This window comes from Quercus lobata, chromosome 10 (assembly GCF_001633185.2).
Source record: "Quercus lobata isolate SW786 chromosome 10, ValleyOak3.0 Primary Assembly, whole genome shotgun sequence".
Taxonomy (NCBI): Eukaryota; Viridiplantae; Streptophyta; class Magnoliopsida; order Fagales; family Fagaceae; genus Quercus; species Quercus lobata.
Genome location: NC_044913.1, coordinates 3,830,070 through 3,856,143, shown reverse-complemented (window position 1 = coordinate 3,856,143; position 26,074 = coordinate 3,830,070). Strand labels below are relative to the sequence as shown.

At 37.0% G+C, this 26,074-nt stretch overlaps 1 protein-coding gene across 1 annotated transcript; it reads left to right on the top strand.

The window, feature by feature from the left end:
* The first annotated feature begins 4,627 nt into the window (after positions 1 to 4,627).
* Positions 4,628 to 5,830, top strand: LOC115963577. The gene has a single exon (XM_031082630.1). It carries the CDS (start codon positions 4,628 to 4,630, stop codon positions 5,828 to 5,830), a length of 1,203 nt encoding a protein of 400 aa, XP_030938490.1.
* Positions 5,831 to 26,074: the final 20,244 nt, after the last annotated feature.

Here is a 26,074-nt window from a genome sequence, read left to right as displayed (position 1 = left end):
ATCCCACATCGGGGAGAAACGCCTCCCATTCATGCCTTATAAGCCTTTGGCCTAAGGATGAGTGTACCACTACTAAGGAATTGAACAAATTCTTGAGGACTAAGGCTCAAATTGAGATTTGTATAAATGCAATAGATAAGTTCATGCATTCTCAACTATACTACTTTAAAAAGTGGAACATTCTTTAGGAAAGTGAGGTGTGAGAGGGTATGGATTTGTCAAAAGCATTTATAAGAAGCTCAAGGGTGGAAGTATCATTTCTTGAAATGTTTGGAAGGAGTGTCATTTTATGAAATCTCAAGCAAGATTGGTGTAATTTATTCTATAAAATTTCATGGTTCAATTTGAAATTAACAAAACTATAAGATTTAATTTTAAACCATTTTAAAGTTCATGATTTAATTTTAAACTTCTCAAATTGTAGGTTTGACTTTCTCACATATTCCTTTGTACTCACATCTCTTTTATTCTTTCGGGTCACATCATCACCATTGCATAAATAATTTTCTTTTGTGATTCAGTAAACATGAACAACAAACATATATTTTAATTTTTCAATAAAATTTTTAACCAAAACGATTGAAAAAAGTATAAGCAATATAGATTTCCAGGTTGTGGTTTTTGATCATATATTTTAATTTTCATAAATTTTTTATCCAAAACGGATTTTCATGTTGTTGTGATTAGTCATTATCCATATTGTTTATTTTTACCAATTTACTTGTGGCCTTCACTCAATGAAAAGGCGAAAAAATTTGTGTGCTTGGAGATAACACATAATTTAATGGGACTAGAACAAGTTTTGACGCAAGGATATTAGCTTGTAAAACTTGAAAACTCGTTTGATATCAGTTGCGATTTGTCCAACATTATGTGCCCATTTGTTTAAACTTTTTGGGCCCAAAAAGTCACGTTTTGACAACAGCCAACCCAAAAGTCTGTTTGGTGAGTATAAAATGCAACTTTTTCCAAAAAGTTACGTTTTATAATTGTGAAGAGAACGCACAAGTCTAAAATGGAGCACCTGAGGTCCATTTTTGCGAAAAGTCTGTGGGCGTTTTGATATATCCGTTGGGGTGATAGGGAAATTACGAAATTGCCCTTCAATAATCTCAAGCATAATCAAAATACAAACTCAAAGACATAATCTTAAAATTAATCAAACCACAACAATAAAAGCAAAAAAATTCTTGCTCTCATAAAACTGATATAATTTAAACAACAAATCTAAAATCAAAACAACAACAACAGCATATCAAGAACAGAAAATAAATAAATAAATAAATAAAATAGAACAACAATAAATGATCAAGAAAAAAAAAAAAGAAGCCGATATGACCCTTGGTTGCATGCACTCCGTAGTGAGGAGGAGGAGTAGCGGTGGCGGTGTGGTGGAGCAAAGGTGATTTCTCCTTTCTCTCCATGCGTGTCTATGTGTGTTTGAAGATAATGACACCAAAAGGCAAGCAAGATTATGTGAGATGTATCACAGAGAGAGAGCTAGAGAATTTATGGAATCAAGTAGAAAAAGAAAAGAAAAAAAAATGAGTAGAAAATGAGAGAGCTGGAGAAAGAAAGAGTGAGGGAGCTTCTAGAATCAAGTGGAAGTAAAGAAAAAAAAAAGGAGAGGATGTACTAATGATGGGTATACGTGTGCGGTGGACAAAATGCAAGAGAAAAAAAAAAAAAAAGGAAATGCATGGATGAAAGAAAAGGCAAAGACTAAGAAATCACAATTTAAAAATAATACCACAATATTTTCACAATAAATTTTAAGTAATTAGCTAATATTGGTGGGTAAAAATATAATTTCAATGGTGGGTTCAAATTAGAATTAGTAACAACTTTCCATATAAGATTTTGTTATGATTCTTGTGAAAATATTGCAAAAAATATTGTGAATGTAACATTTTTTGTTGAAAAATATAATTGTTGAGAATGAATAGAAAAAGAAAAAATAAAGAATAAAAAAGAATAAATTTGATTAAAAAATAAAGATTAAAAAAGTGGGTAGGTAAAAGGTAAATGTCACTATTGATTGTCCAAACAGTACAAAAATTTGCCTAACTTGCTGGAGATGCTCTTATATATACATTATCCTTTTTGGTAATTTACAATTCAAACAGCAACTTTTATAAATTCTAGCCAAACACTCAGCTTTTTTAAAAAGCATTTTTTAACAGTTTTTACCAAACGCTCAACTTTTTGAAAAAACACTTTTTCATTATGTACTTTTTGAAAACTCAACTTTTTCAAAAAGCACAACTTCAAAAAGCTGAACCAAAGTCACCCTATATTATATGCATATATAAGAGCAATTCATTAACCTATTTCATTCAAGTGATCTCACTAACCTTTTGTATGCATTCACTCACTCGTAAAGAAAGGGTGACTTGAATTTGATGCTTGTAAAATCTGTAAGTTAGGACTGTCTACGAGGAAAATTAATCAAGTCCTTTTGGTTATTTGCACTTGAAACAATAGTTTTAGACCAATATTATATTTTTCTTTTAAAAAAAATATCAATATTATCCAAACACTCATGGATAGAAACAACAGTTTTTCATAGGTTTTACCAAATGCTTAATTGTGAATTTAAAATTCATCTTTTCAAAACGCAAAATTTTTTTTTTTAAACCACACTTTTGCAAATACCTAACCCAAACGAACACATAATCAAGAACTTCTAGAAAATTTTACAATGCAATCACTAAACCATATATCATTATTATTCATAATTTTAAACAATAAATATAATTCTATCACAAAAGTGACAAAAATAATTTCAAGAAAGGAAATATGTCTTAAGAATTAAGATTGGAATGGAAAGCTCTCGTTCTCTCATGCTCTCAACGGAAGAGCAAGACAAACTCTCACGTAGCAACAAAAAAGTGAAAAATGTTGGTCATGCAGGCTTCAAAGAAGGGATGGATATACCCTCCTCGTCAACGGGACATAGCAATGGCTATTGGAATCAGACTGTGACCTTTAAGGGTATACTGGTGGGTGAGGTCCCTGGTGCCTACACCCAGGCTTTCAGTTTTGAGGACTTCATGGAGGCTGATATAGAATCGGATGACGAGGTGGAAGCTCTCCAAGAAGGGCTGGTAGCAGTGAAATTTTCTAAGGATCTCAAGCATGAGATTCGTACCCCTTGGACACGAGCTCTCATTGTGAAGGTTTATGGTAGGTCTGTGGGTTTTAATTTTATCCAAAACAAGCTCCTTGCTATGTGGAAGCTTGCTGGAAGATTAGATTGCGTAGGCTTAGGACATAGGTTCTTCCTCACTCGGCTATCACTCAAGGAGGACTGCGAAAATATTCTCAGGAAGGGACCATGGTTTATTGGAGAGCATTTTTTATCCATTCGACCGTGGGAGCCAAACTTCCATCCGGCGACGGCCAATGTTTCCTTAGTGGCGGTCTGGATTAAACTGAATGAGTTGCCCATTGAGTATTACAATGTGAAAGCTTTGCATCAGATTGGCAAGTCGATTGGTAATGTACTTAGAGTAGACACGCATACAGCCACTTAAACCAAAGGAAAGTTCGCCAGACTTTGTGTGCAGATAGACGTCAATAAACCTCTAATCACGGTCATACTGATAGGGAAATTCGAACAACTTGTATGCTATGAGGGTATTCAAAAACTTTGCTTTGAGTGTGGCAAAGTGGGGCACTACAAAGATCGCTGCCTGCACATTATCCGACAAGACTTACCAATTGAAAGAACGGAGACGACGCCTGAAGGGAGCATGCCTTCCTCTCCATGCGAGATGCATGCACCTGACAAGGCTAAGAAAGGACAAGGTAGCAAGGAGAGCGTGAATGGGAGTGCAAATAAGGAGGCCTCAGCAAGTACGTACGGTCCTTGGATCGTGGTGAATCGTAAGCGCAATGGGACAAGGAATCAGGTGAATGGTGGGACCTCCATGGGTCAGATGCATGGCTAGCCAAGGCATAGTCCAGAGACATATGGGAGTGTGATAACAAATAGCATGAGAAATGTTCAACCCAGTCACAACAATGGGCTTGGGAAGGAAGTAAAGCGAAAGCTCTCGCCCATTAGGGATATTAATGGGCCATTATTGGCCAGCTCCTTGCAGCGGCTAGTGAAGGCACCAAATACTTGGGCTCAAAAGGAAGTGGAGGGACAGTCAGATAGCGTGGGAGTGGATAAGGGTGTAGGCCGGACTGGGCTTGGAAAAGAGAAAAAAGGTTCTAAGCCTAACCAAAGTGATTCGGTCAAAGGTAAAAAAGCACTTGCACGTGCTAGGGCTCTTCAAGCAAATTCCTCTGGCCCCGCTAGAGTTGAAAGGGGAAAATCACCTTCTCTGATTCACCACACTCAAACCCGACCTGCCCAAAGCTATAATGGCGACCAACAACCACAGGTGCCACCGGGTTTTCAATTCACAGCAGCCTCTTGCCCAGAAACGGGCTGTAAGGTTGAAGGGAGTGACCGTCGAGAGTTTAGAAATGGGTCTAGCCGTAGTTCGTGTGACTCCATGCTGCATCGGGGACTGAATCAATATGCAACTCCACAAAGCAAGGTAGAGTTGTGCTGGCAGTGAAGATGGAACAGTGCCTGGTACCGTAGAGCCTAACGGACCCTGTTGTATGCAAGATGAGCCTAGCGGAACTATTATCCGAGCTGATCAGTCTTCATGTGGCTTTGAAGAAGGTGAAGTTGGGGGTGCTGCTATGGAACTTGAAAGAGGAGGCGAAGATGTTGCCGGCCTCTGATGTATGCCTCATCCCAATTTTTATTTTTATTTTTATCATGAATACTATCATATGGAATTGTAGAGGTGCGTGTAAGCCCTCATTTCGAAAACATGTTGGTGAGCTAGTTCGGAATCATAATCCAGCTATTCTAGTAATTATGGAGACCCGTGTTGGGGGCAATAGGGCAAAGGGAATCATTGACAGATTGCCATTTGATGGCTCAATGCATACGGACTCTATTGGGTATGCGGGTGGAATTTGGATGTTGTGGGATTCAGAGAGGGTGGATGTCTCACTACTGGCTAATACTGAACAGGAAAATCATGCTTCAGTTAAGGTACGAAATGCTAACTCTAGCTGGCTTTTTATTGTTGTGTATGCTAGTCTTAGAACTGTTGAAAGACATATTTTATGGAATAACCTTATTAAAACTGCTGAGTTACATAATATGCCGTGGATTTTGGCAGGTGATTTTAATGAACCACTGTCAATGGAAGATAAATTCGAAGGAAGAGCAGTGAGTGTCAATAGATCACTATTATTCAAGGAGTGTCTGGATAAATGTAATATGATTGATATTGGTTTTTCGGGGCCCCGATTCACTTGGACTAATAGGAGAGAAATCCAAGCTTTAATCCAAGAAAGAATAGATAGGGTCTTTGTTAATCCCAGCTGGTGTTTATTGTATCCGGAAGCTCGGGTGGTCCATCTTACCAGATGCCATTCCGACCATTGCCCTATTCTTTTGGAGATGCAATCGAGAATTAATATGGGGAGAAAGAGGCCTTTTAGATTTCAGACCTGTTGGCTGTCTAAACCATCTTTTCCATCTATTGTGTCTCGAGCGTTGAGTGATTCTTCCGCTCTAAGAGATGCAGTTAACAGATTCACTCAGGCAGTAATTCGATGGAATGCTTCCCATTTTGGTAATATCTTTAACAGAAAAAAGAACATCATGGCTAGGATTAATGGGATTCAACGGGCTTTGTCTGTGAGACCTTCTGCCTTCCTTGTAAATTTGGAAAATGAGCTTCTCAAAGATCTAGATAAAGTGTTGAACCAAGAAGAAGAGTTGTGGGCTTTAAAATCCCGTGTTAACTAGATGATACAAGGTGACCGTAACACTACTTTCTATCATGTCTCCACCCTTGTTAGAAGAAAAAGGAATCAGATTTTAGCTATCAAGGACTCTATGGGGGAATGGGTTCATGAGGAGAGTGATATAAAGGAGGTTGTTAGAAGCGGGTTCAATGGTATTTATACCTCTTCTTTTGTCTTGGCCTCTCGGGCTGCTCCCGTTATATCCCAGTGGCAGGCTAGCTTAACTAATGAAGAAAGGGAGAGTATTGGTGGGGTTGTTTATGAGGAAGAGATAAAATATGCCTATGGCCTTTAAAAGCTTTCAAAGCCCCTAGGCCAGATGGGCTGCATGCAGGGTTTTTTCACAGATTTTGGCTGATTGTTGGTGATTCAGTGGTTGATGTAGTAAAGAAGGTTTTTACGGAAAGGGCTATTCCGGAATAGTTAAATAGAACTCTTATTGCCTTAATCCCGAAGATACAAAGTCCTGAAACGTTGAATAACTATAGGCCCATTAGTTTGTGCAACACTATGTATAAGATTATTACTAAGATTATTGTTGCTAGACTTAGACCATACTTGGACAAGCTTATCTCTCCCCTTTAAACAGCTTTTGTCCCGGGAAGGAAAGGCATTGATAATGTGATTATAGTGCAGGAAATCATTCATGAAAGGCATTGATAATGTGATTATAGTGCAGGAAATCATTCATACTCTCAGTAGAAAGAAAAGGAATGTGGGGTACATGACTATTAAGATCGATCTTGAAAAGGCGTACGACAAACTTGAGTGGAGCTTTATAAGAGACATGCTCATTAGGGAAAATAGACCAGCTGACCTAATTGACACTATGATGAGTTGCATATCCACGGTATCAACCTCTATTTTGTTTAATGGGGAAGCTCTGGATCCGATCTATCCTACGAGAGGCATAAGGCAGGGAGACCCTCTATCTCCATATTTATTCATTCTATGTATGGAGTTTCTTGGGCATCTCATTGAAGAGATGTGTAATGCTAATCTTTGGTAGCTCGTGAAGGCCTCGTGTGGTGGGCCGGCTTTCTCTCATTTATTTTTTGCAGACGATTTGGTGCTATTTGCCAAAGCTAATCACATTAATTGCTCGGCTATGAGGGATGTTATTGATGATTTCTGCAGTGCCTCGGGTCAATCAATGAGTGCCGCTAAGTCAAGAGTCTATTTCTCGCCAAATGTGGATAGGGACTCTAGGGAGTCTTTTTGTGATATTCTTGGATTTTCCTCAACTCCTTCACTTGGCAAGTATCTTGGAATTCCTATTAAGCACCCCGGATCTTCCCCTTAAGATTTTAACTTCATTCTTGATAAGGTTAAAAATAAGTTAGCGGGGTGGAAAGCTAACTTGCTCTCTTTGGCTGGAAGGGTCGTCCTCATTCAAGCTTCTTCGGCGGCTATCCCTACATATGTCATGCAATGTACACACATTCCGAACAAAATCCTAGAGGGAGTTGATCGGGTGAATAGAAATTTTCTTTGGGGGTCGTTGGAGTCGTCCAAGAAAATTCATTGGGTTGGGTGGCAAAAGGTTACGAAGCCAAAGGAGGAAGGTGGTCTTGCTTTGCAATCTGCTAAGGGCAGAAACACTGCTTTGCTGGCCAAGCTTAATTGGAGGTTGCATGTTGAAAAAGAAGCATCACGGGCCCAAGTTCTAAGGAAAAAATACTGCAATCAGAGGAGGACCAGCTCTGCCATTGCGGATAGGCTGCCATGTTCGTAAATTTGGAAAGCAGTTAAGAAAGGGAGGGATACTTTCAATGAGGGTAGCATGTGGACGGTTGGAAGGGATAGTAATCTCAGATTTTGGTGGGACAATTAGACGGGAAAGGGGCCTCTCCGCTGTATGATACAAGGTCCACTAATCCAAGGAGCTAAGCAATGGAAGGTATGTGATTTACTTTCATATTTTAGTTGGGATTGGGGGCGGATTCCTTTTGATCTCCCTTCTTAAGTAAAGGCCATAATCCAAGCCATTCCCATTCCTATCACGAGTAGAGGTCAGGATAGGCTTGCTTGGTCAAGTAATCCGAGGGGCACTTTTGATCTTAGGAGTGCCTATTCTATTGCCACGGCTGATGAAGATACTCCTCCCTTCTATGATGGGTGGATTTGGAAGCTTGAAACGTTGCCCAAGATAAAAAATTTCTTCTAGATGTGCCAACATAATAGCATAGGTGTAAAGAGTTGCCTTGCTAAGAGAGGGATGGCAATTGATGACTTATGTCCAATCTGCCAAAGGGTTCCGGAATCAATTAAACATGCCATTAGAGATTGTGATTGGGTTAAGGGAATTTGGATGCAGCTAGGTGTGAGTATTTCTAACTAGGATTTTTGGATGAGTAATCCTCAAGACTAGATCAACCTTAATGGGAAAACCAATTGCAGCCGTGCCCAAGAGAAACCCCCTTGGAAAATTACTTTTTCTTTTGCTGTGTGGTGTTTATGGAAAAACCGGAATATGGTTGTCTTTCATGGGAAAAGGGTGAACCAAAATCTGCCAAAGGAGATTATGAACCAAGTCTTAGAGTTTATCTACTGTGTGCAATCTCCCAGGAGCCCGAATCATAAAATCAGTAGGAACCTTCGTTGGGAAAGGCTTCCAACGGGCTGGAAGAAACTTAATACAAATGGCTCATGCTTGGGAGGGTCGGATAGAGCTGGTTGTGGTGGCTTAGTAAGGGATGAGCAGGGAAAGTGGGTTGCGGACTTTACAAGACACATTGGCTCAACAAGTAGCTTCATAGCAGAGTTATGGGGGCTGAGAGAGGGTCTTTTACTTTGCTGCAATTTAAACATTGAATCCCTTGTGGTTGAATTGGATGCTCAAGCCGTGGTGGATGTATTGAAGAACAATGCTTATGAAAATAACGCTGTTTCTCCCATTTTGGATGACTGCAGACACTTGGCAGTGCGCTTCCATCAGATCCAATTTACCCATTGCTATCGTCAAGTCAACCAGTGTGCGGATTTGCTTGCTAGAATGGGTGCCGTTCAGGAGCTTGATTTTATTTCCTTTGTAAGTCCACCTGTGGACATTTGCAATGTTTTTGAGGATGACTTGGATGGTGTATATTATAATAGGATGTGTGCTGATTCTGTTGTAAGTGCTTAGTTTTGTTTAATGCATCATCTGTTTACCAAAAAAAAAAAAAAAAGATTGTAAGAAATATTGCAAAAATAATTTACTTTTATGATTCTGTAAATATGAACAACAAACCGAACAAAACTGTAATGTATTATGCAAAAAGAATAAAGATTAATTAAATATACTCATAGATTTCTTCTCAAAAGGCTAAATATACTCATAGATTTCTTCTCAAAAAGCTAAATATACTCATAGACTGGATGAATACATAATGATAAATGCAAATTTAATTAAGGCTAATGTTTAACATTATCTCCTTAAGACAAATTTTGTCTCTCACACTATTTTTTCACTGGTGCTTTGTGTTTTTCGAGCATTATTCTTGCAAAATACAATGCAAGGGATTCAATTTCATATTGAAGATTGTTTCAATGTGGTCAAGGGAATGAAATATTTTAGTATTGATTGATACCAGTATACCGTTCTGAGACTCATATGTATAGAGACTCACATATATATACTCACATGTGGGTCTATATGTTTGTGTTTATTTATTTATATATGTATGTATTTATTTATTTTCATTTTTATAAACATATAATTTAAAATCGACATATTTTATGAGTCCAAATATTGGCCTAAGTACATTAACCCAATGTATTAGCTTAAACAATAAGTTTTTAACTTTTTAAATATTTTTTAATTGCATTGGCCGAAACATCAATATCTAGGGATGACAATTTTGCCCCGCTCCGCTTGACCCTCCCCTCCCCTCCTCGCTGCCCCGTGCGAGTTTTTTGTGCCCCGCAAAGGTGGTGGGGCAGGGATGGGGCAAGATTTTAGACCCGCACCACGAAGCGGGATGGGGATGGGTTTACACTTTTTAGACCCACCCCGCCCCAACCCCGCCCTACCTCACTAATATAAGGGTTAAATTGTAATTTTTTCATCCCCTAAAAACTCTACTATTTAAACAAAAATATCATCATCTTATTTTATTCTACCTAACGTGGCTTTCTACCTCTTTTTTCTCTCTAGCAAAGTTGGAAATAAAGTACCAATTTTAACATTTTCCTTTGTCTTTATTAGAAACAAATTTACATACTATTCAATTATTGATTTCATTCATGCGTCTTTCTCAACTTAGATTTCATCATGAATATAATATAATTTTTTTTTTTTAATGAGGTACGAGTCTGAGACTCGGAATGTTTGTGTTTGTGTCGTGTGTGTGGGGGCATTTGGCTGTTATGAGGTACAGGTTTGAGAAGGTAGCTTTAGTCCAGGTCAATGTTATTCATAATATATTTAATGGTTTAATGACGATATTCAGACCCAAACGTCTCATTCTTATAGACTTTGAATAGTCATCTAATCTTTGTTGGTATGGCACAGTAAGGCATCTAATTCAATGCTTTAGGGATTTGAACAAATTGGAATTTGGAACAACTTGTACGGGTCTATAAATATATATAGCTCTAGATTAGGTTCAAATATATAGCTCAAGATTTGATCAAAATATATATAGTCCAGATTTGTTCAAATATATATGATCCTAATCCGGAGCTATAATTTGTTCCAATTTGCTCAATATATAAACTCTTAAAATTTTAAATTCATTTCCCATGTGGGACACAAGGATTTCACCCCTAAAATCATTTTTTTACTTGATATAGAATTCTACTATAACTTAATCTAAATGTATGTCTGTGAAACTCTCTCCTAAATACTTAAATCACGACCCTTGCTCTCCCTCACACACCACGAGCACTTATACTTGTGAAGTGCTTATTTACTACATAATGTTCTTTGGCAAATGACCATATAACATTACTCTCCTCAAAAAATAAAATAGGTTCCAATTTAGACCCATCACATTGGACATACAGGCCCTACTTTAAATTTGGCTAAAAAATAGCCACCCAAAACCATTTTTTTGAACCACCCTTAATTAGGGCTGACCACAGATTGGTTCGGGTTGGGCTTGTGCCTAACCCTCAACCGACCCAACTAGATTGGGTGGGGAGATCTTGAACCTACAGTTGACTAGTAAGATTATCAGGTTGGGCGATTCAAGTGAATATCGGATGGTGGTTGGTTTCGGGTGAAGCTGAAAATTGCGAAAAATTGGCAAAATCTCTTTAGATTCGGCTAGTTCTCACTATATCCATCCAAGATCCTATGAGATCTAGCCAAATCTGGTAGAGATCTCGTCGGATTCAGAGAGATTTCTGCCAAATCGTATGGAGAACTCGTCGAATCTAGTTGGAAAAGTTGCCAGATCTAGCCGGAAAAGTCACCGTACATGATGTTTTTCGGTTAGTTCGGGTTTCATGGGTTTTGGAGTATGAGACCCACAACCAACTCGTTGGCATCGGCTTTTGAATTTCAAGACTCACATTCAATCGCCAGAGCAGTCAGATCGGGTGGCTGCGAGTCGTGTACGATCGGGTTAGGTGGGTTTGTTAGGTGGGTGGGTGGGTTGGACACCCCAAGCCTTAAGCATCACAACCATCATGCAACCTGGATTATTTCCACCATTCCTGACATTATTGTCACCATTGTCATCACCACCTTCAATGTTGTCACATTGTGTCACAATAACTAATGACATCTTGATCAATATCATTTTTATAAATATATATAATTATATGAATGAACTAAAAATAAAAAATAAAAAAACAAATTGTGTGTTTGGCTAATATTTTTGCATCTAACCTATTTGTTTAATTAATGTTGAGAGCTGAGATAAATAAATAAATAAATAAATATAAACAAATAAGTTAGTTTATTTTAAAAATGCTAATTTATTTATTTAAAGTTGTTTTTTTTATTCCTTAATAAAATAAACTAAAAACAAAAAATTGCTGAACACACAAATTTGAGAGAATAATTCATTTTAAAAAAAAATATCAATGTAGGTATAAAATGAAGCATAAAATATAAAGGATAGATATAGTGATATTTTATATTTTCGACTATATAAGTTTTGTTTGAGTTCCTTTGTGGTTATGTAATTTGCTTTGGTAGAGATATGATGATAAGCAATTACTTTAAAATGCATATATTATAAAATATTATTTTTTTTCTTTTAGCATCCACTCGGCAAAAATTCTTTAAAATTAATTTTGTTGTGAATAAATTATTGGTCTTATTTTTTCTTTTAATCCATCTTAATTAATTTTAAATGATATATAGAAAATTAATTTTAAATTAAAAGAGGATGTAATATAGTCGTAATATTTTTTTTTTTTTTTTGCTGAATAATATAGTCGTAATATTGTTTGTATAATAAATTTTTTCTAATTATGATTTATATGTCTTGCACATACTTTAAAATTAATAATAATAATAATAAGTTGAGAATTCATCCTAAAAAAGATTGAGGAAGTAATGTGGTTTTTTTTGGATACCAAGCAAAATAGATCATAGTATTAAGATAGGTGTGCTTATGCCACAACCACAACTTTTTATTTTATAGAAAAGTGCCACAACCACAACTTCGTACTTGGTATCTAAAATGTCTTTTACCATTCAATGGATATTGGGGAGACATCTCTTTAATGAGTAGGGACCCATGTTTTAAAATTTTAATTAAAGCAAGATGGTACACATGGCCTAGGACTCACTTGTTAAGAACAAATAAGTTACCACACACCTATGACTACCCTATAGGGACTCACCACTTCCAACCCCCCGAAAGGGATATTAGTTTAACAATATTACATATATTTTGATGTTATAATTTTTTTCACAATATTTTATGTAGCAAATTGTGATTAATGCAGCATCATATTTATATGGATTATGATTGACATGATTTATAAGTTCCACATAGTTCAACTAGTAAAATCTCTCATTGCCATAAGTAGAATTTCATCATATCTATTAAAAAACTAGTTGACATAATTATTCTTGAACAAAGTTTAGCTACAAAATTGATTATAGTCTAAAACAATAACCTTATTCAATATCTTTTTATTGAAGGTGAAATTTTGACAAATTCACTATTGGATTACATTTTTTTCTTATATTCTCCATGCTTTTAAAATTTCTAGAAAATTAAAAATTAATAGCTATGTAATCAATAAATTGTTTAAATTGCTAGTTTTTGTAATTTAAAATTATGCATAAAATATAAGCTTATAGATCACATAGTAAATAACATTTGATTGACACAAAATTTGACATATGTAATAAAAGTGTAAAGAACATGCAATACATGGTTGAATCTTAAAAAGGAAACTTAAAAAACAGCACTTAAATACTGTGCATAAGCTTTGTCCATATATATATATATATATATAACCAAAACGTATTGCCCAAATATTTTATTTTTGTGATTATGTAAAACATAAACAACAAATAGTTTAATTTTCCAGGTTAGGGTTTTTGAGTTTATACGTGCCTTGCATATGCTTTAAAACTAATTATAAACAAAAAGGATAAAAGTTCAAAATAATACTAATAAATAAATAAAAGTTGAGCAAGTAACGTGGTTGTACTATGGCACAATCATAACTTGTTCAGTTAACGGGTGTTCTTAGGCATTTATTAATTAATTATTTTAAGAAAATTTTAATATTATTTTTAAGATAATAAATAGAAGAAGTTGTCAAAAATCAGTTGCTTTTAAGTTTTATTATTTTTTCATAAAGACTTTTCTAAAATGGTTTATTAATAAATGCTTTTAGTGATTAACAAAATCCAAATATGAATATCAATAAATGAAGGTTGACAATACATTTGTTGTTATAAGGATTTGACAAAGCAATCAATTTCTAATGGTTACTAACGGCAATAAAAGGCCGCATAACTTTACTGGAAATACATGCTACTAGGGAAAAAGGATGGCTATTAGTTGAATTATGAAGGGTTGGGATTGGCTTATCAAAAAAATGAAGGGTTGGGATTGTGTCCAGTGCACTAAGGCACTGGACACCAGCCATGACCCTAAATGAATGGAAACAACATTTATTCTTAGAATATCAAACCCACAAACTCATGCAGCGCAGCACATCACTAGTTTACTGTTGTTGGGTTGGTTAGGGAGACGACTGTGGTCCCATTCCCCCCCCCCCCCCCCCACCAAAAAATATAAATGAACTAAGCCATTTATAAATAGCTCGAGTTCAACTTGAGAAAAAGCTTATGTAAGTTCGTTTTAAATAAGCCAAGTTCAAATATGATAGTGTATTTATGAGTGAGCTCATAAACATGAGACTTGATTTAATTATATATAATACTAGATTTTTCATTGCATACTTGTTTCAATATACAATTTATAAAAAAAATAAAAAGATGTGTCTCCCACATAAATTAATGTAGATTTTTTTTTTTTTTTTAAAGAAACAAACATATACACATAAAGAAGAGGCGAATGATTTGAATATAAAGTCACACCACACATCACAAACTTCGAATGTGTGACAGATGGACAATAACAAGTTATACCTCATAACACATTCACTTATGCAAGTACAATTACACATTTTTATTTCTTGAGAAACAAACGAAACACATATGTAAATGTGAAGTGCCATAGATGCATGGGAGTGAGTCGTAGTTCGGACAGATAGTATGAAGATGAAATAATGAGAGCTGTCTTTGTGCGAAACTAACGTACATACGAGCGTTACGGTCATGCATGCATGGTTCATTGGTTCATCCATAATATATATTATATGTTGTGCACGTGGGAGTATAGGACTGTAGTGTGCTAACACGTGTCTATAGGAAAAATATTAGGTATATTATGAGGTATATATATACAGGAAAATTATTAGGTATATTATGGGTAGAGTGACATATATTGTTGGTGCGTTTTAATATTATACGGAGTAATTGAAAAATAAATTGAAATATTTATTTCTATACTATTTATTTATATTGATTTGTGTGGTAATTGAAAATGTGCACAGGAGTTTCAAATGTAATGAAGAGTTTTTGTATTAGAAATTACATCAATCTTTAATTCTAGAAACTCCTACAATTAAAATAATAAAAGTTATTTATATAATTATTTATATTATATTTTAACTGCAGATCCATCATTTTTAAGCCAAATTCGCATAGAAAAAAAAAAGCTTACAACAAAATTATAATTTGACATTGTTACTTCTATGGAATTAGATTTGGTCAATATAGGAAAAAATTGCCAAATGCCCTTTTCGGGCAAAAATAGCAGCTCTTTGCCTATTTTCCCAAACTAATTAGGGAAATGCCCCTCTTTTAAAACTCGATTTGTGATAAATTGAGTTAGGCCCTATAGCGGCATTTTTCAGGAGTCTATAGTGACGTTTTCAGGACCTATAGTGGCGTTTTGTAACTCGACCTCTATGAAATCGAGTTATAGGTAAAAAAAAAAAAAAAATTAAAAAACTTGCCTATAACTCGATTTCATGGAGGTCGAGTTACAAAACGCTACTATAGGTCCTTAAAACATCACTATAGGTCCTTAAAAACGCTGCTATAGGGCTCCAAAATTTTTTTTTTTTAAACTCAATTTATCTCAAATCGAGTTACAAAAGAAGGGCATTTCTCTAATTAATTTGGAAAATGGGGCAAAACGCTGCTTAGTTTGGGAGAAAAGAGCATTTGCCCATTTTCTCCGGTCAATATACCATTTTTAAATAATCGATGTACATAATGATGCAATATGAAAATCTAATGATTTTTGTATACCAATTAAATTGGTATTTGTATGTGAATAATTTAATATACAATGTCCTTGCATTAGATGTAATCGAAAATTATGAATAAAAAATACCATAAATTTATTTATGAATAAAGTTTAGTTACAAAATTGGTTGTATTTTTTTTTTTTTTGAGTAAATGGTAATACTTATTAGAACACACACAAAAATGGTAATATTAGTGTTTTAAATTGAGTTTATAATATATTATATAACTAGAGTACAACTACAAAAAGGTCTAAACTTTGTAGTTGTAGTTGTAGGCTGAGGTTATAAACAACTGATTGTAGCCTAAAACTACAACCTTATTCAATATCTTTTTATTGAAACTGAATTTTAACAAATCTACCATTGGATTATATATATTTTTTTCTTATATCCTCCATACTTGCAAAAATTATAGAAAATTAACGATCAATAGCTATGTCATTAATAAATTGTTTAAATTGTAATTTTTTATAGTTTAAAATTATGTATAAAATATAAGATTATAGATCACATAATAAATAATATCTGATTGATATATAATTTGACATGTTTATTAAAAGCATAAAGAATATAAAATTCAACGGTTAGATTTTCAAAATATATATTAATGTTTATTTTATTGAATAAGGTTATAACCTAAGTTTACAATTAATTTTGCAGCTAAATTTTGTCTTTTATTTATTATTTCCATCCGAATGTTCTCGTGGGTATTTGGTGATCTATTAGTTTATCAATCATGAGCGACAACCGGAGAAGTTTCATTCCATGTGGTAGCTCATGTTGCTTCCTTTTTGTTTACTTGGGATGAGATAAAAGTTGGATGGCCTAGCTAATGAAATAACTGGTGGATGAAAAGCGAAGCACAGGCCCAAGTTTATGACGTCCACCAGGAAAGTCTAATCTAATTCTTGTTTTGATATTAAAAACTTTGATCGCATGAAGGCAATTATTAAATTTGGTACAAATAAAGTTTAGAAATAACACCTTTTATCATTTTTGTGTCTTGAACATTAAAAATACTATCACTTTTCACGTGTTTTTCGCAGAAGAGTGATAAATTGTTTTAGAGAAAAGTAACTGAGATGTAAAGATTTATTTTTTATTTTTTATGTTGTTTTAGATGTACATATGGCGATATAAAACTACATCATTTTTTGGGTTTGTGATGTGATTAAAACATGCATTTGTGTCATATACCTTCTTTTTTAGATAAATAAGCAATAATCATTAAAACAAAGAACCAAAATACAATAATTAAACCTCAGCAAGACAGCAACACAGTTGCAAACACAATCTGCACCAGAACAAGCTGCTGTTGGCCAAACGTACGTACACAACAGAACTAGAAACGAAGGGACAAAACCATGAGTAAACCCATACCCAGAACTAGCACTGACCAAAAGCAAACAGAAACTACGTATAGCCCTTAAAAACCATGTAATGTATGTCCTAATTAATCGGCAGACAAATTAAGCTTTTGTTTTGAAAATATAAATACATAGGTATGTGTATTCTGTGTGATGTTAGGCATATTATAAAATTTTAAAAAATAATAAGGGCCTTTCTTTCTTGTTACGTCCCTTGTTCCAATTGGAATTCCCAGAATTTCCTTTGCAATTGGCATAGATTGCAACTGCGTCAGGCTGTGGTGAAAAAGAACTTCCATGACCAATGCTCTTGTGTGATTTCTCTTGAAGAACAAGTAAATAAACCTTGCTAATTTGGGGAAAAGGATCAAACATGAGACTCTGTCTGCGAAGAGTGTCAAAATTCTCATTCAACCCCATCAGAAACCTCATCACATAGGCTTTGTCATGTGAGGCACTCAAAGCCTTCATAGCTCCACAAGAAAATTCTGGAAGTGGATCATCATTGAGCAATTGATCCAATAAGCACTTGAACTTTGTGAAATAGTCTGTTGCAGACATCTGATTCTGAGAGATATGAGAAATCTCCCTTTGTAGATTATAGATCTTGGGAGCATTACCTTGTGAGAAACGATTCTTCAATTCAATCCACATTTCCGTTGCAGTTTCACAGTAAATGATGCTACAAGAAACATCTATGTGCATAAAATTGATCATCCAAGAGAGAACCATGGTATTTCAGCTTAGCCAATCCTCATACAAAGGTGAATCAAGATCTGGCGTTGGAAATCTACCATTTACAAAGCCGATCTTCTTCTTTGCAGTGAGGGCTAAAACCATGGCTCTAGACCAAGCGTGATAGTTCTTCGTCCCAAGCAGAGGTTGAGTAACCAAAATGCCACCTGGACTTTCTCTAGAACTGAGAAAATAGGGAATAGGACTAGGCTCATCTCCAGAACTCGAACCTGGTTGCGTGGATTGATTATTGGAAGGATTAGAGGGGTTGTTTGCTTCAGCGAATGCCATTGATGAGCTCTGAAGCTCTGATACCATGCAAAAACTTCTAGAACTCACACTCTCTAAATAGAACTCAGATTTTATTGATTGAAAAATGGAATACAAGCAACTGAGTTAATAGATAGCATCTACACCCTTATATACACTATCCAAGGAGAAGAAAGGAAAATAACAGAATAACAACCTCCCATGTTTTAGCGGGAAAAACTGTTAGATCATCTACCTATCACTGACCAACACGTGGAACTAGTTGTTAACAGAAATTGGTTCTAAACTCTCTAAATGAAACGGCACCGCTTCAATTAAATCCAGCAGCTCCGTACTGACCCAAAACAACCCCGCAGCTTGGTCTCTGTTTAAGCTGTTAACAATGTAAAGTGAGAAAGAAAGACTGAATAGTCTGTATATTTGATGTGTAAAATAATGTACAATAGAGAGCCTTTATATAGGTTAGGTATGTGTGCAGTACAAGTAAAATAAGTAAATTACAAGTACAGTATATTGGGCTAAGCCCAATGGACTAAACTAGACTAAGCTATACACTAACATCCCCCCTCAAACTCAAGGTGGCAAGGAGGAAGCCAACTGGAGTTTGGATATAAGATCTCGAAGACGACCAGGCAGATGAGTCTTAGTAAAGATATCAGCAGGCTGGTCAGCAGAGGAGATGGAGAACAACTTGAGATTTCCTTTCTTGAGATGCTGGCGAGTGATGTGGCAGTCGATCTCAATATGCTTGGTGCGTTCGTGGAAGACATCATTATGAGCAATGTAGATAGCACTACGATTGTCACAATAAAGAGGAGTGGCAGTAGGCTGTGGAGCATCCATGTTAGCCAAGAGCCAGCGAAGCCAAACAAGCTCACAAGTGGTGTCGGCAAGGGCACGATACTCAGCCTCAGTACTGGAACGGGAAACCACATCCTACTTCTTGCTGCGCCACGAGACAAGAGAAGTACCTAACAGGAAACAGAAACCTGTGATAGAACATCGATCAGTCGGATCACCTGCCCAGTCAGCATCTGAATAAGCATGAAGCTCGAGAGAAGATCGAGAAGAGTAATGCAGACCATGATAAAGTGTGCCTTTGACATATCGGAGAATCCGAAGAACAGCAGCATAGTGGACAGAACGAGGTGCATCCATGAACTTACTAACCATACCCACAGCATGTGAAATATCCGGACGAGTAACAGTGAGATAGATCAAACTGCCAACCAACTGACGATAGCGAGTAGCATCGGATATAGGTTCACCATCCAAAGGTGTGAGCTTCGCATTGTATTCCAAAGGAGTGGAAACAGTCTTGTTGTTAGTGATACCGGCTTTAGAGAGAAGATCAGAAGCGTATTTAACCTGGGAAAGATAGTATCCATCAGAGGATGAGGTAACCTCGAGCCCAAGAAAATAGCTGAGAGTGCCCAGATCTTTCATCTCAAAATGCTGACTAAGAAAGTGCTGAAGAGAGCGGATACCTGCAGAATCATCTCCAGTAATAATCATATCATCAACATAAAGAAGAATGAGAGTGATACCAGCAGAGGATCTTCGGACAAACAAAGCAGTGTCATGAGGACTCGAAGTGAAACCCTGCTGAGCAACAACTGAGCTAAACTTTTCAAACCAAGCTCGAGGAGCCTGCTTGAGGCCATAAAGAGCACGGCGCAGGCGGCAAACTTGACTGCCTGAGTGTGGATAGCCAGGGGGTGGTTGCATGTACACTTCTTCATGGAGGTCTCCATTGAGGAAAGCATTCTTCACATCCATTTGATAAAGAGGCCAACGGCGAACAGCAGCCACAGCAATGAGACATCTGACAGATGTAAGGCGAGCAACAGGAGCAAATGTTTCCTCATAGTCAATACCATACTCCTGAGTAAAGCCCTTAGCAACTAGGCGAACCTTGTATCGTTCAACAGATCCATCAGCCTTGGTCTTGATCTTGTAAACCCACCTACAACCTACTACAGACTGACCAGGAGGCAAATCAACCATATCCCAAGTGTGATTCTTATGAAGGGCATCTAGTTCTTCGTTCATAGCTTGCTGCCAAAAAGGGTCAGTATGGGCCTCACGATAGGTGTGAGGTTCATAGAGGGTGGCAAGAGCAAAAGAGCAGTGATAATCAGTGAGATAAGAGGGAGGAATGCTTACCCGAGTGGAACGACGAAGTTCAGGACTAACAGGAGACTCAGGAGAGGGTGGTGCCACAGGATCCAAGACAGGCGGGTCATATGCCGGAGACAGAACCGGAGATGAGTCGTCTGGAGAGGCAGCCGATGTTGAAGAATCCTCCACAAGTTCAGGATAGAGAGAAAGGAAAAGATCAGTAAAAATAGAAGATTCTGAGGAAGAAGATGCAGGAAACTGCTGAAGACTCGTGAAAGGACGATGTTCCCAAAACTCAACATGACGGGAGACACGAAGGCGACGAGAAATGCGATCATAGCAGCGAAACCCCTTTTGAGACACACCATAACCAAGGAAACAACAGAGACGAGTACGAGGTTGGAGTTTTGTTTGTTCATGAGGAGGAAGAGAGACAAAACAAGCACAACCAAAAACCCGAAGAGAGGAGTAGTCAGGAATTTGACCATAAAGAAGCTCAAACGGTGATTTGTTGTGTGTAGTTGGTGAAGGAATACGATTAATGGTGTACACAGCAGTGAGTGCAGCCTCACCCCAAAAGCGCTCAGGAAGAGAGGCAGAAATGAGAAGGGTGCGGACAACATCAAGGATGTGACGATGTTTTCGTTCTGCACGACCATTTTGTTGAGAGGTGTAGGGACAAGACCGCTGAGGAAGAGTACCATGACTGTCTAAAAAGGATAAGAAAGATTTATCATTATATTCTTGGGCATTATCTGATCGAAAGACTTTGACAGTGCGATTGAACTGTGTTTCAATCATTTTATGAAATGTTTGATAAATAGACACAAGTTCAAACCTATGGTGAAGCAGATAAATCCAAGTATATCGAGAAAAATCATCCACAAATATGACAAAATATTTAGATCCCCCCTCAGTGGGAACAAGTGCAGGGCCCCAAATATCAGAATGTACAAGATCAAAAGGGGCAGAAGAAAAGGAGTCACTTTTATTAAAGGGCAATTTTGTTTGTTTGCTAAAATGACAGGAAGTACAATCAAATTTTTGAAACTGAACAGAACCTAAATGACCTTGAGAAGCTAACAACTAAAGACGAGATAAGGATGGATGACCAAGACGAGCATGCCATAGATCAGGGGAGGAGATGGCAATGGTTGCAGCTGTAGAAACGACTTGTGAAGGAATCTTCAAGTCATGAACCTCAAACATGCGACCAACTTTAAGGCCTGTCCCAAGCACTTGACCCGTCCGGGGATCCTGCACATCCACACCATGATTAGTAAACAGAAGATCTAATCCTAATTCACAAAGTTGACCAACAGAAAGCAAATTGAGGGATAACTTTGGAATATGAAAGGTGTCACTAAGGGATAAATTAGGAGAAAATATTGTTCCTTTATGACTAACAGACATAGGAGTTCCATCAGCAGTGTAAATGTTGATTGGATGTTCTAAAGGTGTCTTATCAGAAAATTGGGATTCATCAGGAGTCATATGGTTACAACATGCAATATCAAAAAACCAAGGTTGTTTACCTGAGGTGACAGAAAGGGCAGTGGAAGTACGGGATAAAACCTGTTGAACAACTGCCTCAATATCAGCCGTAATAAGTGAGGAAGTCAAAGATGGACCTGTAGGAACCGATGGATCTGAAGGACATACAGCAGCTGCCCGAGGAAGAGAAGTTTTATTATGCTCTTGCACAAATTTCTGCAGCTTGTGACAAACAGAGATGTCATGGCCTTTGGCACGGCAAAACTTGCAGCGAGTGCCTTTGGAAGACTGAGAATTGGGATGCCCAGAGTTTATTCGTGGAGGAGCAGTGAATGCAACAATGGGAGGCTGTGGAGAGGGTGTAGCCAATACATGATCAGATGATGACATGTGATAAGTAGGTCGACGGTTCTCCTCAGAAATGAGCTCCTTGACTGCAGCATCAAGAGAAGGAGTAGGAGACCGGCTAAGCAGAGAAGCCCTAGTAGGCTCAAAATCCTCACGTAAACCCATCATGAAGTGCATAAATCTACGACGATCCCGATATTTGACAAACAGCTCAATGTCCTTAGAGCACACCAATGGAGGATCTGCAGCAGAGAGTTGTTCCCACATAGTAGAAGTCTGAGAATAAAAATCAGAAATGGACTGACCTGTCTCTTGGCGCATTTGATAGAGTTTTGATTCAATGTGGAACTCCAAGCTTGAATCATTAGTGCAATTATAGCGATCCGCCAAAAATTTCCAAGCAGCCTCAACAGTTTCAAGACGAGGAAGAAGATTATGAATGGAGGGAACAGAGGTATTGATAAACCAAGACAAGATCTTACTCTGAATACTCTCCCATTCCTCTAGACGTTCCTCATCATCTGTTAGAACAGCAGTCTTGGAAGACTCTTCAGCAGCTGTGGCCTTGGACTTAGGGTTTGGTACTGGCTTAGGAATTGAACCAGTCACATACCTCCACAGTTTACGACCCTTGAGAAAGATAGTCATATTCTGAGCCCACGCATGATAACTAGTAGGACCATCCAACATAACAGTGATAGGACGTATGATATCTCGATCATTTTGTTGAGCCATAATGAAGAAAATGACCAAAAAATAGAATTTAGAGACCTCAAATGCAGAAACGGAGCTCAAAATCGGAATCTACGCGAAAAACTGAGCAAAACAGGTGCTGTCGAAAAATTTTGACTTCGGTCAACGGTCAACGGTCAAAGTCAACGGTCAACGGTCAAAGTCAACGGCTGACGTGTGCTGACGTGGCAGTGTGACGTCACTCTAGGGCTGACGTGGCAGCACGTGAAGCGGATCAGGCGCGTGTGGCGCGTGAGAAGCGCGTGAGGCGCGTGTAACTGGCGCGTGTGGCGCGTGAGAATCACTGACGGCGCGTGGCGGCGCGTGGAGCGCGTGCTCGTGAGGCCGAAAACTTCTAGAGGCGCGTGGGGGCGCGTGTGATGTAGTTTCTGACCTTTCTTTGTTGGGTTTTGCTCGGAATTAGCTGTTCTGTCACTTTATGCCTTTGCTTTGGCAGTTGGATGAGCAGAACGATGATATCCGAGAGTTGCAGGTACTGTGGGCGTGACGGCGGTGACTCGCTTCTGCAGTGACCACTGGACGAAGACGAGGGCAGCGGAAAAACGCCGGAGATGTCCACAGGAACCAGAAAATCAGAGGAATGGCTCTGATACCATGTTAACAATGTAAAGTGAGAAAGAAAGACTGAATAGTCTGTATATTTGATGTGTAAAATAATGTACAATAGAGAGCCTTTATATAGGCTAGGTATGTGTGCAGTACAAGTAAAATAAGTAAATTACAAGTACAGTATATTGGGCTAAGCCCAATGGACTAAACTAGACTAAGCTATACACTAACATAAGCAACCACGATACGACCCCGTTTTGTGCTTTGAACCTTCTTCTTCAGTTTCAACAGTCGCATATCAATTCAAGAGTTTAGGGATTTCTTTGTAATTGACTTTGAATTTGCGGAGACTATCCGGGTTTGTTTTGGGTCAAGAGACAGGTAATGTGTTTCTTATTTGTAAATTTTAATTTAATAATGAAAATGATGCCATATCACTTTAAAAATGTCACATTATTAATTCGTCTATTAGTCACCTAGGCAATTAGACTAACATCAGTTAATAGAATGAACAACAATGCTAGTTTGAAACTTTTAGAATTAAAAACGTTCGCTGGGTAAATTTCATGAATCAACAGTGTATTTTCACCTTACTTTTTTCATACCTCTAACAATATGATATATTAGCATGAAATGTTTTTTCAAAATTGTTGTGTTTACAAAGTTTCTCCATATATAACTTGGGTAGGTACGGCACTACTCCTAACTCAAGGTAAAAAACCACTAAAATGAATTTATTGGGTTAGTCTAATGTGTTTGTGCATTGAGCCTTCTCTAATTCAATTGGCCCTTTGATTTTGAAATTTTGAAATTTGTAAATTTATTATATATACATAGAGTAAACCTTTTGAAATTGCATTAAGAACTCTTTGACCATTTCAATAGTAGCATGTGTCCAAGAAAAAAAAAAATCACCGCCGGAAAGTGAAAACGGATTATAAACATTATTCTCTAACTTTGTTGGGTGAATGAAATCAAGGAATAGAACCTGCAGGAAAACCCCATGGCCGGGGAATATGATACATTGATACTGCACAAAATCAAACATGGTTGCACACATTTTGTGTTGAGCATCGTGCACATGGGTTTTAATTTAGTTTTTAGGTATACTTTTATATTTATTCTTAAATTTCAAGATCGATCACAATTATCAAAATCTTTAATAACATATATATAGTATATAATCAAAATAATTTTTTAATAAAAAAAAGGGACAATCTCACTTTTAGTCCCTATGTTTTGAAGTTTTTCCATTTTAGTCCCTACATTTTATTTTTTCCATTTTTAGTCCCTAAAACCAATTTACGCTTTCCGTTTTAGTCCTTTCCGTCAGTCAACCAACGGAAATAGCTGAGGTGGCAGCCGGAACAATTAAAATATTATAAAAAATGCCACATCACCCTGACAAATCAGCATATATATTTTAAAAATTAATTTATTAATTTTAACTAAATAAAAAAAATAAAAACAGAATTAAAAATCAAAATTCACCTTAATTAAGATTGTTCTTCATTTTACAACTTGTTCTTCATGTTCTTCCCAAATCAAACCCAACAACCAAGAACTCAAATCCATCACAAGAACACAAACCCAGCAACCTAAGAACTCAAACCCAGATCATTAAGACATAAATGAAAACAAGAAGAAAAAACCCAAATTCAACACCTTAGAGATCATCAAACCAAGCAAACTATTCTCTCATCTCAACCAACCCAAACAAACATATTCTATTTCCTAATCAACCAACCAACAAAATCTACATCAAAACCTCATTTCCATCAATTTAACAACAAATCAAAATCTACATCAAATACTCATGTGCTAAATGTTAAATCAAACCCCCAAAAATAACAACAAAATCATTTTGCTGGGCTTTCCATCGGCCCACTTGGAGGCGAGTGAGTGCTTCGGTCTTGTGTGGCTCTCCAAAACGGTAAAGCTGTGGTTGATATAGCTGCTGCTGGGGCGAACGATGAGGTAGCCGCCGACATCGAAGATAACTCAACAAAGAGAGGTGCAGAGAGAAAGAGAGAAATATGACAGCTGAGGTTAACATCAAGCAGCCACCATACTAATCACTATGTCTTCCTCCGCCGCCGTTGTTGTCGCTGGAGTTGCCATTTCCGTTGTGGGTTTTAGGTTTCATGGCCATGTGAAGAGCTTGGGTCTCTTCAGTCAGCAAATTTTTCGGGCTTTGATGAGGGAGGAGGCGTGAGGTTTGTGGGTAGTGGGTTGAGAGCACGGCGGCGATAATGGATTGGGAGGTTGAGCTGAGATAGTGAGAGCTGATGTTTATGGGTTTGTTTTATGGAGGATTTGATTTTATGGGTTTGATGTTTATGGGTTTGTTTTATGGATTTGATTTTATGGGTTTGAAATGTATGGGTTTGATGTTCTGGGTTTGCTAGAGATTAAGGGTTGGGTTTGGGTTTGTGTTCTTTGTGTTTTGAATCTTTGAAGGTCTTTGTATTTTGTAGATTTGTGCCCATGTTGGCATGTTCTTGATTTTTTAAATTTCCTCAACAACCTTGAGGAAGAACTTGTTCTTCATGATGGCTGGGAAGAACATATTGTAAAGAAAATTTTTTTTTTAATTTAATTTCTTTTTTAAATGATTCGTTTTTAATTTTTTTTTTATTTAGTTAAAATTAATAAATTAATTTTTGAAATATATATGCTGATTTGTCAGGGTGATGTGGCATTTTTTATAATATTTTAATTGTTCCGGCTGCCACCTCAGCTATTTCCGTTGGTTGACTGACGGAAAGGACTAAAACGGAAAGCGTAAATTGGTTTTAGGGACTAAAAATGGAAAAAATAAAATG

Coding starts and splice junctions, on each gene's coding strand:
- LOC115963577 (XM_031082630.1), top strand. CDS start 4,628: ATGAGCCTAGCGGAACTATTATCCGAGCTGATCAGTCTTCATGTGGCT.